Consider the following 13,814-nt stretch of genomic DNA (forward strand, 5'->3'; position numbering starts at 1 on the left):
TCAGCTAGCCCCAGTTTTTACGGACATTTTTAATCAGTCAATTGTTTTATGCAGTGTTCCGAGTTGTTTTAAGTCATCAACCATTATTCCAGTACCAAAGAAAAACAAAGCTGTGGACCTAAACGACTACAGACCGGTGGCCCTTACATCAGTGGTCATGAAATGTTTGGAGAGGTTGGTTTTGTCACATCTTAAACCTATTACAGCTCCATATCTTGATCAACTACAGTTTGCTTACAGGGCAAACTGCTCGGTAGATGATGCGGTCAATTTAGGACTGCATTATGCTCTGGACCATCTGACTCTCCTGGCTCCTATGTAAGGATGTTGTTCATAGATTTCAGTGCAGCCTTTAACACCATTCTACCAGAGCGACTGTGGGAGAAGCTGTCACTGATGGGAGTGGGACCCTCTATCTGCCGCTGGATCATGGATTTTCTTAGTGACAGACAACAGTATGTGCGGCTTGGCAAGCACATGTCTGATCCTCAGACTACTAACATTGGAGCACCTCAGGGGTGCGTGCTATCACCATTTCTCTACTCACTGTATACCAATGATTGCACTTCCAATAATGGTTCCATCAAGCTGATTAAATTTGCAGACGATACTACATTAGTTGGTCTTATTAAGGGAAACGACGAGTCTGCTTACAGGCAGGAAGTGTCTAAATTGGTTGCGTGGTGTGATGAGAACAACTTGGAGCTTAATCAGCAAAAGACTGTGGAAATGGTGATAGATTTTCGTAGAACACCCGCCTCCCTTTCTCCTCTAACTATCAAGAGCTCCGTTGTGAAGAGGGTGGAGTCAATTAAATTTTTAGGAACGGTTATCACAAATGACTTGAAATGGGAGGAAAATAGTTCCTCCATTCTTAAGAGAATTCATAGTGGAATGTTTTTTTTTGAGACAGCTAAATAAATTAAACGTTTCTAGCTCTGTTCGGTATAAATTTTATAGAGCCACTGTGGAAAGCCTTCTTTCAGCATCCATTACTGTTTGGTTTGCATCCGCATCAGCCCAGGCGAAGGTCAGACTACAGCGTATTGTGCGCACAGCAGAGAGGCTGACTGGACAAAGGCAGCTGTCTCTTAAAGACCTTTATGAAGCCAGAGTCAGGAAGAGGGCGGCTAAAATTGCTGCTGATCAGTCCCATCCAGCAAGTGACATTTTTAGGTTGCTTCCTTCAGGAAGAAGGTACAGAGCAGTGAGGACAAGGACCTCACGCCATCTTAATAGTTTTTTTCCAAGAGCCATTTCCCTTATGAATAGCTGATCTTGCACTATTTTTGGACTATTTTATTATTCGATGGATTTTTTTAGGCATGCTTTTGCAGCTACACGCATATATGTTTGTGTGTTGAGTTTGTGTGTTACTGATGGCCATATCAAATTCCTGTGTATCTGCTGATGCATTTGGCGAATAAAGTGTTTCTTATCTTATCTTATTAAACAAATATTAATAAATCTGGGAGGCTTATTTTTTATACCACATGACCACTGAAGTAAACCTAAAAAGATAATGAAAATGTAAACAGACAAGTGGTCAAACAACAACAACAACAACAACAACAACCCCCCCCCCCCCCCCACAAAAACACTTCATTGGAATACTTGGAAAATTCAGAAAGTTCAGAAGGCCAATATTAACCTCATCAATCACTGATTGTTTTCCTTTTTGATATGGTCATGTAACCAACATGTATGTGGTCATGTAGTCATGTAAGTGTTTCCTTTTATTATCATGATAGGGTTTTATCTTTATTAGGTTGTAAAATGTATGCCACGTCTTGAGTTTTCATCCATGCAATTCTGAGATGTCCCAGACCATGTTAAGAGGAACGTCCTTCATTCTTTCTTGGTAGACGTGGTCAAAACATTCACTCTGAGCCACGGTTAAAGAGTTCTTCCAGTCCCCAACTGTTCCTGTAAATAAGCAGGTTGGAAACATTAAAGGGATATGAAAAATCTGTCATTAATTACTCACTCGTTTATCTTCAGAACACAAATTCAGAAACTTTTGATGGAATCCAAAAGCTTACTGACCCTGTATATACAGCAACACAACTACCAAATTTTATGGCCCAGAAAGGTAGTAAGGACATCGATAAAATAGTCCATCAGGCATCAGTGGTTCAACCATAATGTTATAATTCTGAAGCAAATTATAGTACAAAGAAGAGAATATTTTTGTGCACAAAGAAAATAAAAAAATAACAATTTTATTCAATGATTTTGTTCTCTTCCTTCATTCTCCACCGCTTTTCATGAGAATACCATGATTTGTGTTTTACGGTGAGTAATGAGGGTGAGAAATTAATGACAGAAATTTCACTTTTGGGTGAACTATCCCTTTAATACAACATTTTCCTATTGCTGCTGATATTAGACACTTATTACATGTAATAATAAATGTTTAAATAATGTTTAAATAATACATTCAAAAATTTGATTAACACGAAGGTGACACATTTATGTATTTGTATCTTGATACTTTACTTGACACTACTTGTCTTACCTTTGCGCAAAAAAAGTCCTTTTGGATGGTCTGCGGCAGTCAGAAAAAGGGATTCATAGTTGGCTAACGGGTCTTTCTTCATGTGCTTGAATGTTGCTGCCTCCACCACTTTATCAATCGCTGCATCTGACAGATTCTTTCCCACAAACTCACAGATTTTCACAACGACGGATCTGAGGTCCTGATAAAAGAATTGTGTATACATACATATAAATATATTGTAGGACTTGTAAGCGATTTTATTTTAATCTAATTACATGATGTGGTGATTAATTAATCTAATCGCACATCAAATTTGGAGAAATGACTCTGAAAAGATAATTTAAAGTCATTTCTGTGTAAATCATCAAACAGAGATTACAAAAAGTAGGTTCACCAATAAATATTTTGTTTGATCAAATTTATAAAATATAGCCTACTCTTTTGGTCCTTGTGAGTAAATAATGACAGAATTGTCATTTTTGGTTGGGTGAACTATAACTTTAATAATTTTCTTAATTTTATTATTATTACTATAAAAATATTAAATTATTTCTTTAATGAAATGATAATCTAAATAATAAACTAAAACTGCCACAGTAGGTGGTGGTAAATGTCTTAATGATTAAGTCATCGAGTCATTTATTCATTTGATTCGTTCAAATGGCTAATTCATTCAGGAGTGAAGTAAATTGTTCTGTATAAATGGTTTATTGAATCATTAGGCTTGTTCGACCTCGAGCGGTTCATCACCAACAGACCGATTTATGTGTGACAAAGTACCGCAAGAGCTTAGAGGGCAGACGACTCCTTGTGCTTTTGAATTGCTCTCGCGGTACTTTGATGTCATACACCGATCGGTCTGTGCAGCACCAATTCAAAGCCATCGCGATTATGGCCAATGGTTCAACGCAATCGACTGTATGAAATGGCAGATGATCCACACAGGTCTGGGGCGGGGCAAGTGCGTTAAATGTGTTAATAATTTTACGCGCGTTATTTTTTCCACAATTAATTAATCTAATTAATGCATTAAATTACCAGCCCTAATATATATATATATATATATATATATATATATATATATATATATATATATATATATATTTACACACACATTCTGTTGAATGCTTGAATCTGATTGGCTGATGAATGAATGAAGGTCTGCAATTATTTTCAAGGAAATGCTTGGCTAAAGTAGTTCCAGGCAGGTCTTCACTGCATTATGTGTCCATATCACTTCCCCTTATGATTTCAGTTATTTTCTAAATCCTTACAGCTTACAAAAGCAAAATAATTAAATCCCACAATGACACTGACCAAGCAAATAAATATAGTAAACTATAAGATAAAAATTACATTTTGCCACAATATTAAGTTTTATTATTTATGGAAAGCAAATACTATCTTTCTCTCGCTCTCTAACAAATGCACCACACATACAGTACAGACACACATTCACACTCACACAGAAACGTGTTGTCAGTGCTGCTCCGACATTTTTATCAGTAAATAGCTTCGCAACTTAAAAGATCCAGAACATTTTTCACTAGAGAGGTATTAACGGCGCTTTTCTTGAAGAAGATTAACTTACAGTTTCGCTAGTAGTAGGGACTCCGCTGACGTTGAGAGACGCACAGACAAATGCTAAATCAGTCTCCCTCTCTCGCTGATAACTTGGCCTCAGTGACTCAAGCCTCCAATAAATTATGTTTTGGAATTAGCAACCTCACCTCACTGGTGAGAACCAGGAAGGAACCTTTAGCAGGAGAGAAACACAGGTCACATCCAGGACTGCGCTCAATGGCGAAAGCGGTGATGGAGGTGAAGCCCACTGCACAGACAGAGAGCTGAGGAGGTGGAGCGATGGATCAAGATATCTGCAACGGAGCCACAGCAATGATCGCCCAAGATGTAGGTGGAGTTCCAGTGACTGGGAAAGGCAAATCTACAGCGGAGGTGTGGTGAAGTCCAACCCTGGTGGAGCTGGCTGACCGAGGGAGCCCAGTGAGGAGTCGGAATCGAGGGTGAGAGTAGAACAGTTGTCTAGAGGGTGGGATGAGGTGGAGGGCAGCCATCTGAAGCCAGACGTAGAGTCACGGGCTCCTCAGGTGCAGGAGACGAATACTTCCAGGAAGCCCGAGATGGAGCCCCACCAATGAATGTGAGGTGAAACAGAGGGACGAATTCCACGAGTACTGCTTCTGCAATTGATGAAACAGTCGGCATGCACACTTTTTCAGAGGAGGTTCTCTTTGGCTTGCTATTGGGATTCTCTTTCTGGTGATTGCTCTGATGTTGTGACTGAGGCATTATCTCCATCTGCAGTGGGCTCAGGCTTTCATTCCTCGCAGCGAAGCACCCACTCCACATATACCGCAATGCTCCGTGCTCAAGGCATAGCAGATGAATGGTGGCAAAGTGATTATATAAACAAAGACAAAATGAAAATACGAGTTTAAATTACATGCTGCTACTGGTTTTCTTTGTGGACCAGTGTTCTGTCCACACGACAGTGTTGTATAAACACACGATGAAGGCAAATACGTAATATTTAATAAATCCAACAGGTAATCCAACATGAACAGAGCAATATATAACATATCTAAGGCAGGTGACACCAGACAAACAGAAACATAAAGACCAACTAACTAAAGAAAGATGGTGCAAACTATAGAAAAAAACAACAACAACTGTAGTATAAGCGTCCTGTGTAATTATTAGAATTGAATTATTAGGTTTAATCACCACCATTCAAGTCAAGTCAAGTCTGCTTTATTGTCAATTCTTCCACATGTACAGTACATACATACAGAGAATCGAAATTGCATTACCCTCAGACCCCCTGGTGCATACAGATAATGTTAACAGTAGAGCCTAAAAATCTAGATCAAATATAAAATGTAGATACAACTATACAATAAGGGAATGTAAAAAAACACATATAATAAAATTAAAAATAAAGTTAAATAAAGCAAGGCCGGCAATGAAATGATGAACAACGGTGCAGATAAAAATATTTTTAGTGAGAAAAAACGCTTATTTAGTCTGATTAAAGTGACAAAGGGCTCAAGTGCAGTTATTTGATTTAACTGACTGATGAGGATGTGGAATGACGTCAGTTCCATGCTGAAATGAGGTAGTGAGCAAACCAATGCTGCACTAAGTGACTGGTGCATGTCCTCGTAAATTAGTGGGGGGTTGAAGGACCTGGGGATGTGGGATCTGGGGGATGGGGGTTTGGTGTTCATAGTTCAGTGATGCCTGGGGCAGAAGAGGGGAGGGGGGCAATTTTGGGAGTGAGTTCAGATTCCTGACAACCTGGTGGATGAAACTGTCCTTCGGTCTGCTGGTCCTGGCCTAGAGACTCCGCAGTCTCCTCCCTGATGGCAGCAGGCTGAAGAAGCTGTGTGATGGGTGGGTGTGATCACCTGCGATGCAGAGGGCTTTGCGAGTGAGACAGGTTCCGTAAATATGTTGGAGGGAGGGAGACATCAATGATCTTCTCAACTGCTCTCAATAAGCTTTGAATAGTCTTTCGGCAGGACGTGTTGCAGGCGCCATAACACACAGTGATGCAGCTGGACAGGATGCTCTCGATGGTGCCTCTGTAGAAGGTGTACATGATGCGGGGTGGGGCTCTGGCTCTCCTCAGTTTTCAGAGGAAGTAGAGATGCTGTTGTGATTTCTTGGCCAGTGCTGCTGTGTTTTCAGTCCGGGAGAGGTCCTCTGTGATGTGCACACCCAGGAACTTGGTGCTGCTCACTCTCTCCACAGTCGCACCATTGATGGTCAGAGGAACGTGCTGAGTGTGCGCTCTCCTGAAGTCAACAACAATCTTCTTTGTCTTCTCCACGTTCTTAGAGAGATTGTTGTCCCTGCACCACCCGGCCAGGCAGCTCACCTCGCTCGTGTAGTTTGTCTCATCTTTGTTGCTAATGAGACCCACCACAGTCGTGTCATCCGCAAACTTAATGAAGAGGTTGGAGCTGTGTGACGGTGTGCAGTCGTGGGTAAGCAGAGTGAAGAGGAGGGGGCTCAGCACACATCCTTGGCCCCAGTGTTCAGTGTGATGGTGCTGGATTGTACTGCCTGAGGTCTTCCAGTCAGAAAGTCCAACAGACAGTTGCACAGCGAAGTGTTGAGTCCCAGCTGGACCAGTTTGTAAATGAACTGTTGAGGGATGATTGTGTTGAATGCTGAACTGAAGTCTATGAAGAGCATTCTGATATATGAGTCCTTTCTGTCCAGATGTGTGAGTGCTGAGTGGACAGCAGTTGTGACGGCATCATCGGTTGACAGGTTGGACCGATATGCAAACAGGAAGGGGTCTGGGGGGGAAGACTTGATGTGGTGCATGACTAGCCGTTCAAAGCACTTCATGAAGATGGGAGTAAGTGCAACAGGACGGTAGTCATTGAAGCAGGATGGAGATGGCTTCTTTGGAACTGGAATGATGGTGGTAGTTTTGAAACATGTGGGAACAACAGCCTGACTCAGTGAGATGTTGAAAATGTCTGTGAAGACATCAGTGAGTTCTGCTGCACAGTCTCTCAGTACACGCCCAGGGATTTTGTCAGGACCTGGAGCTTTGTCATCACTTGGTTGGTGGGAGGAGGTGGAGTCTTCTGTGCAGTGGTGCTGTTTTGTTGCTCAAAGCGAGCCAAGAAGGTGTTCAGCTCGTTCAGCAGAAAGATGTTGTCACAGGTCCGTGGTGGGGGCTTGTAGTCCGTAGTGGTCTGTATTTCCCTGCCACAGGCTCCTAGTGTCTCTGCTGTCACTGAATTGATGAGCTACCTGGATTGCTGTCTCTAAGCGTCTCTGATGCTGCGGGAGAGGTTGGCCCTGGCTGTTCTCAGGCCCACCTCATCTCCAGCTCTGAAGGCAGCGTTCCGGATCTTCAGGAGTCTGTAGACCTCCCCTGTCATCCACGGCTTCTTATTGGCCCGGACAGTGATGGTTTCGTGACTGTTACATCATCAACACACTTGTTGATGTAGGCAGTGACAGTCTCTGATTACTCCTGGAAGGTCAGTGGAGTTATTGTATGTGGTAGCCTGCTTAAACATGTCTTAGTCAGTTGTGTTGAAGCAGTCCTGAAGAACCTCTGATGATCCTTCTGGCCACACTTTAATCTGTTTGTGAACTGGTTTGGCGACTCTAACGAGCGGTCTGTATGTAGGAATTAGCATGACAGTGATGTGATCTGAGGCTCCGAAGTGGGGGGGGAGGGCTCTGTAAGCTCCTATCTGTGTGGTGTAAACAATGTCCAAAATGTTATTACCTCATGTTGGAAAGTTAATGTGTTGGTGTATCTTTGGAAACACACTCTTTATGTCAGCATGGTTGAAATCCCCAGCTATGATGAGAAAAGCATCAGGGTGTGCTGTCTGCTGCTCACTGATGTGCTGGTACAGTTCATTAAGTGCGTCGTTCTTGTTGCTTTTGATGTTGATCGGAGGAATGTAAACTGAAATGAGCAGTATAGCAGTATATTCCCTCAGCAGATAGAACTGCCGCCACTTAATAATCATAAACTCCAACGGGGTGAGCAGTGTTTGCTGCTCACAACAGCATCGTGGCACCACGCGTCATTGATGTAAACACAAAGCCCGCCACCGCAGGTTTTTCGTCCCGCGACGAGAGCTCTGTCCGCTCGATAGCACGTTAGCTAGTCGAGCTGAATAACGCTGTCTGCAATGCTGTTGCTGAGCCATGTTTCCGTGAACACAAAAACACAACAGTCTCTTACAGTCCTCTGAGCTGAATGTAGTAATCGAACGTAGTCCAGTTTATTGTGCAACGAGCATACATTAGCCAGTACGATGGTGGGGAGCCTAGCTCTGATACCTCCGCACTTACCCCTCTTCTGCTTCCTCTTACACCGCTTGTGGCGCCTCCGCTGTGGGCGAGATGCAGTAGTGGGGATTGGTGATGGTGTAGGCCTCCGTAGCAGACCAAGATCCCGCAGCTGTTCCGCGTGCGCAGAGTTTAACTGCAAAAATGTGGTACTGCCGACATCGAGGTAGACGTGATGAGACGTACAAAAACACTGCCACTCACAAGGCAAAAAACACGAAAACACCGTTCTGTCGGGACAGAGAGAAGCCGCTGCATGTGGATGTGCCGCCATCTTGGATTTCTCAACGGCCTGTCATCAATTATTCCTCTCTCACACACACACACACACACACACACATAGAAGAACAATTACTCCAAAGAAAGTTTGATGGAAAGGTCAAGGGGTCATAGGCCAAACCTGTCTTACCTTGATCATTTCTTCATAAGTAAGGATCAGGATGTTGTATTTGTCTTGATTTGTGATCCATCCTTTAACATGGTCAAACCAACAGCCACCAACCACTACAAACCAGAAACAACATTAGTGTTTTTCAGACTGCACAACAGGTTCAAGATGCTTTATTTTTATACTAACTAAACCTACACTAAGAAGTATGTATAAAAGTTACAGCATTACTAATCCAAATCACATAAATCTTAACTATAATTTAGCATATATCATTTATAAGATATACATATTTATTAATGAGGGATGGAAGTGAAAAACACTTTAAATTTAGATGTGTGTAGCTATTAAGCATGTTTTCTTTTACAGGTAGAATTGTCCAATAAAAAGGAATTGAGATTATATAAATTTGCTCAGTGAGGCAAACACGGTCACAAGTTGAGAAGAAAAGGTATGAAGTGCAAAAGACTTGAATTAGGTGATAAACCAAGAATTAAATCATCAGGAACACTTCAGTCCCGTGCTACTATTTTCCAAAACTGCAAACTACTCAGAGTCTTCAGAGGGTTCTCAGAGACTTTAAAGTAAAGAATCCTGAAATATGACCCCCATCTAAGAACCTCAAGCTAAAGTTTTGTGAAATACATTAAGACAAATTATAAAGAGGTCATATGATTTCAATGTTTCCTTTCTCTTTGGAGTATTACAAGTTCCTGATGCATAAAGAAGATCTGTAAAGTTGCAAAAACTAAAGTATCAAATCCAAAGAGATATTCTTTATAAAATTTAAGAGTCAACCATGAGTTAAAAGTTAAGAGTCATACCCCCCCCCCTAAAAAAAACAGCTTGTTCTAACACCCCCCCCCCCACATCTCTACGTCACAATGTGGGAAGATTTGCATTATGTTTTTGCAGATGTTCACGCAAAGAAAGAAGGCGTAACTTTTATTCTTGCTGTTGCCGCCACCATATCGTGGAGATACTGTGTGATTTGTTGTGAAACTACTAGGGCTGGGATAAACAATTATTTTTTAAACGATTAATCTAGCGATTATTTTTTCGATGCATCGATTAATCTAACGATTAATTTTTCAGACCGATTCAATTTCGATTATCTCCCCATTAATTGACTACTAACAATTTATACATGTTGATTTACATATCTGAATGAAAAAAAACATGAATTCCTTGACATTGCAATATATGTTTATTACTTTTAAAATACAAAATAAAAGACTGACTAAGACTTTGCACTTGTATGGAGATAGCATTCAATAAAACCTTGAAAACACATAGCTTACTGAAACAAGCTTACTGAACACATAGGGCCTAGCTTACTAAAAAAAGTTCTTCTTTTAGATGAAAATAACAACAACTTGATGTCTAGCATTCAATAAAAAAGGTCACCCAAAATACTTGTTTAGAGCAATTGAAAGAATACAGTAACCAATGTAAACTTAAGGGCTTTAAGCTAATACAGAGAGTGATTTTCCAAAAAAAAAAGAAAAAAAAAAATTAACAGTGGGAGCCAGCAGCCTGTCATGGAGAAAAAAAAAAATTCTCAGAATGCTCCACGTGAAACTTTGGCGTTCCGCCCTTTTTCTATCGTGTCTAATGATTTTGGTCTATATGAACGAGGGAGAGAGAGAGAGAGAGCAAGACAGCGTTCGTGTAGTTTGAAGACTGTAAGTGCGCGAGCATACGTGAAACTTTGGTGTTTCGCCCTTTTTCTATGTGTTTAATGATTTTGATTAATATGCACAAGGGAGAGAGGGAGCAAGAAGCGCTCGTGTTGTTTGAAGACTGAGTGTGTGTGCGCAGCCGGGGCTCTCTCTCTGTACGCACCCTGTCAGGCGCCGCAGTCATTCTATTCTACATCACTCACCGATCAAATAAGGCTTTGACAGCCACCAAAAAAAAGATCAATGCAGAAAACCCCCTGGATTGGTTATATAACATTGGACAGAATGTTGATCCGGCGATTCGCGTATATTCAGTGCACATAAGAAAAACATTTTTTTAGAGAAATAAAAACATGTCGATGAATCGATGCGCATATTTTGCGTCAACGTATTTTTTGCGTCAACGTCATCGATGACCTTGACGCGTTGTCCCAGCCCTAGAAACTACTTTGTTTCTTAACTTAGTTAAGTTGTATTTACAACACTGTTCCAGAACAGTTCAACCCAAATATTCAGACGTGTGCAGCACATTTTACGGAGGATGAAGACTGTTTTCTGAGATAGTAGCCTACAATGCCGCTGTCTGCTTTATAAAGTGAGGCAGTTTCAACATTGCAAGGACAGTCTGGCACTTCAGACTCACAGCCTGTAAGTACGTTTTCATATTTAAAGAATTTGCCACTGATTACTTTTTTTGAACATGAGTTTTGAGCAGTGTAGAGTAGTGCTTGTTGTTTTTCTCATCACAAATGCAGACATGGTTTTGTGTTTACGCAGTGCAATATGTAACGCAATGCATAAAAAGACAATATAAGTCATTATAATTACTAATTATGTCCACACTTGATGTAACAAATGCCTCGTTTGAAATGGGTTTTACCGGTTTTGTATTGTCGCGTCGGTGTTCTGACTGGGACACGCCATCACAGTGTGATTAGGGGGGTGATATCTCAGTCACACGCTTGAGATATTCAGCCAATCACAACGCACTGCATAGCTGCACACCTTGCTTTTCAGAACTATTTGTAAATATTGACGCATTTCAGAAAGGTGGGGCATCGAGGAGCAACAATAATGGACATTACGTGGAAAATAATGTTGTTGTTTTTTTTTATCTTAAACCACATAAACACATTACATTAGACCAAATACACTAAATAATGTTATCTTTAGCAACGTCATATGACCCTTTAAAAACCTTAATAGACAGATTGAGGTTGAGAGTGACTGTTGAGGGACCCAAACCACTTCCTCTTCCTCTCATTGTTAGTAGCAGCTCACACCACAACTTAAACGGGTGCTGGTCCCTCAAGAGTCGCTCTCAGTCATACTGTCCACATTGTCAACTATCTGTCCATAAAACTTTAAAAAATATATATTTTAATATCTTTTGAAAAAAATTATATATAAACTTAGGCTGTATTGTTTGGCTCTTACTGTATCCAGTGAAGAATTTTTCCAGCAGCTCATTGAAGCTCTCAGAAGAATCCAGTTGTTTCAAGTTGTTGGAAAAATGGAAATATGACACCATGACGTCTTTAGGGTTTCTCATGACATAGATGACCTGACAGCAAAGACAGACGTGTTAAAACGTGCATGACATCAAGCCAGTTTATTAATCGATTGGTGAAAGCATACACACTTTTCCTTTTCTTTGCAGCATTTTGGGCATCAGCGGCTGGAGTAAATGGGAGCAGAAGAGTCTTGGAGATGGACGTGTGTTGTAATCTCTCCCTGTGATCCGATACTCCAGCCAAGGCATCTGTTCGTATGTGATCTGGTTGGCTTTGTCCGGGAAATCTTCTGCATATATTAACGTCATGATCCGCTGGGTCCACACCGTACCTGAGAAACCAGCATAAAGTTAGTCAGTTATAAAATACACTGGGCTTGATCGAATAATGTAAACATTTATGTTATTAACTTGAACATTCATGTGCTAATGAAAAGTTCACACTTTTCCGTTATAGCCTAAATGGGCAAAGTCAAATTATGCAGAAAATTTGGCTATACAGAGGTCATTTATATTATACATAAATCTCACTTACCAGATTTGGGGAAGGTAACAACAAAGACGTCATCATCCTTTGTTTCAAAATCCTGTAAACTGTCGATATATTCTGGAGTAAGATCATGATTTTCTGCCAAACTTATAACAGTTCCTTTGTAGGTGAACATTTTGTCACCAAGCATTTTGTATTCCTGCTGAGCCATGTTTGAGTTCTTACTGAACCAAATCAACAAGTCAAATCAGCTAGTAAAGCGTAATAGCGGAGAAGACCTAGGGGCAGATTTCACTGGGAAAGTATCTTATCTTTGCTGTTACCCAACAAGTTCACCAAGTTAATGGCTGAACTTGGGACTTGTTGCTTTAACCTAAATCTCTGTTATCAGCCTGTGTATATAAATGTAAAAGTAAAGTTCAGAAGGCCAACAATATCAGAGATATAAGTGCAAAGACAGCTGTAATGCACTTATTTTCATTCAATTTGTTTCAGGTTTATATTATTCCAGATCACTGGTTCTCAAACAAGAACATGAGCAGCTTATAGACTTTTAGGTTTTACGTTTGAGATGACCTATCTCAATAGTAAAATAAGAGATGAGGGCAGTTTAAGAAAGTTTACTCTAGGGCTTTGTCTAGGTTAACCCCATCATAAATACACTTGTTTGCAGTTTTGAATGTAGATAAGACTATGAAAAAATTATAAAAATTGATGCACACTGCCACATCATTAAAACCTCTACACAGCATTCATTCAAACGCAAACAAACACGAGTTTTATGGTTTGAAGTGATCCATCATTATTATGTTTATGGACTTGCGACTTGACCTTGATGGTGTTTGCTGATATCTACTGGTCATTCTGGGGAACTAAAGGATCTTAGAACTATCAGAAGCGTCTACAACCAGTTTTATTTAAATAGCCTAAATAAATAAATAATTGTATACAATTAATTGTGATTTGAATACCTTAACTTACTGCATAAGGTTTTTGTTTAGCCTACTTAAAGGCTTGCAAGACCGTTTGAAGTGAATTGAAAAGAAAAAAAAATCAAAAAGGTCATAAAAAGTGTGAAAACTATTTAAAAAATACTGAAAAAATAAATAGCTATGTCAATGCCATCCTCAAAGTATGGTTCTTCTTTGGTTCTTTTTATATAGGCTGCTTTCTGTCATCATATTTTCCAGTCATAATATTTCACATACCTTACAAAAAAAAACAAAAACAAAAAACTTGTATTTTAGTATCCTAATGTATTTTACTGTACGTATTACAGTATGAAGCAAATTGACACAACTATCTGTTAAAATTACAGAAGTTATTCAGCTAAGAGCAGTGAGTGATTCTCTGTCATGATTCTGCCTTCATGTCCTGACTTTTCT

General features: G+C 40.2%; 1 protein-coding gene across 1 annotated transcript; it reads right to left on the reverse strand.

Annotated features, from left to right (window-relative positions):
- Positions 1–1,626: 1,626 nt before the first annotated feature.
- On the reverse strand, positions 1,627–13,250 carry LOC113040213 (amine sulfotransferase-like). The gene is made up of 6 exons (XM_026198535.1): positions 12,475–13,250; positions 12,069–12,271; positions 11,864–11,990; positions 8,766–8,860; positions 2,519–2,699; positions 1,627–1,926 (listed from the first exon to the last, which is right to left on the reverse strand). The coding sequence occupies exons 1-6, from the start codon at positions 12,638–12,640 to the stop codon at positions 1,799–1,801; spliced, it is 900 nt and encodes a 299-aa protein (XP_026054320.1). The 5' UTR covers positions 12,641–13,250; the 3' UTR covers positions 1,627–1,798.
- Positions 13,251–13,814: the final 564 nt, after the last annotated feature.

Source organism: Carassius auratus, chromosome 22, assembly GCF_003368295.1.
Source record: "Carassius auratus strain Wakin chromosome 22, ASM336829v1, whole genome shotgun sequence".
In the NCBI taxonomy this organism is placed as follows: domain Eukaryota; kingdom Metazoa; phylum Chordata; class Actinopteri; order Cypriniformes; family Cyprinidae; genus Carassius; species Carassius auratus.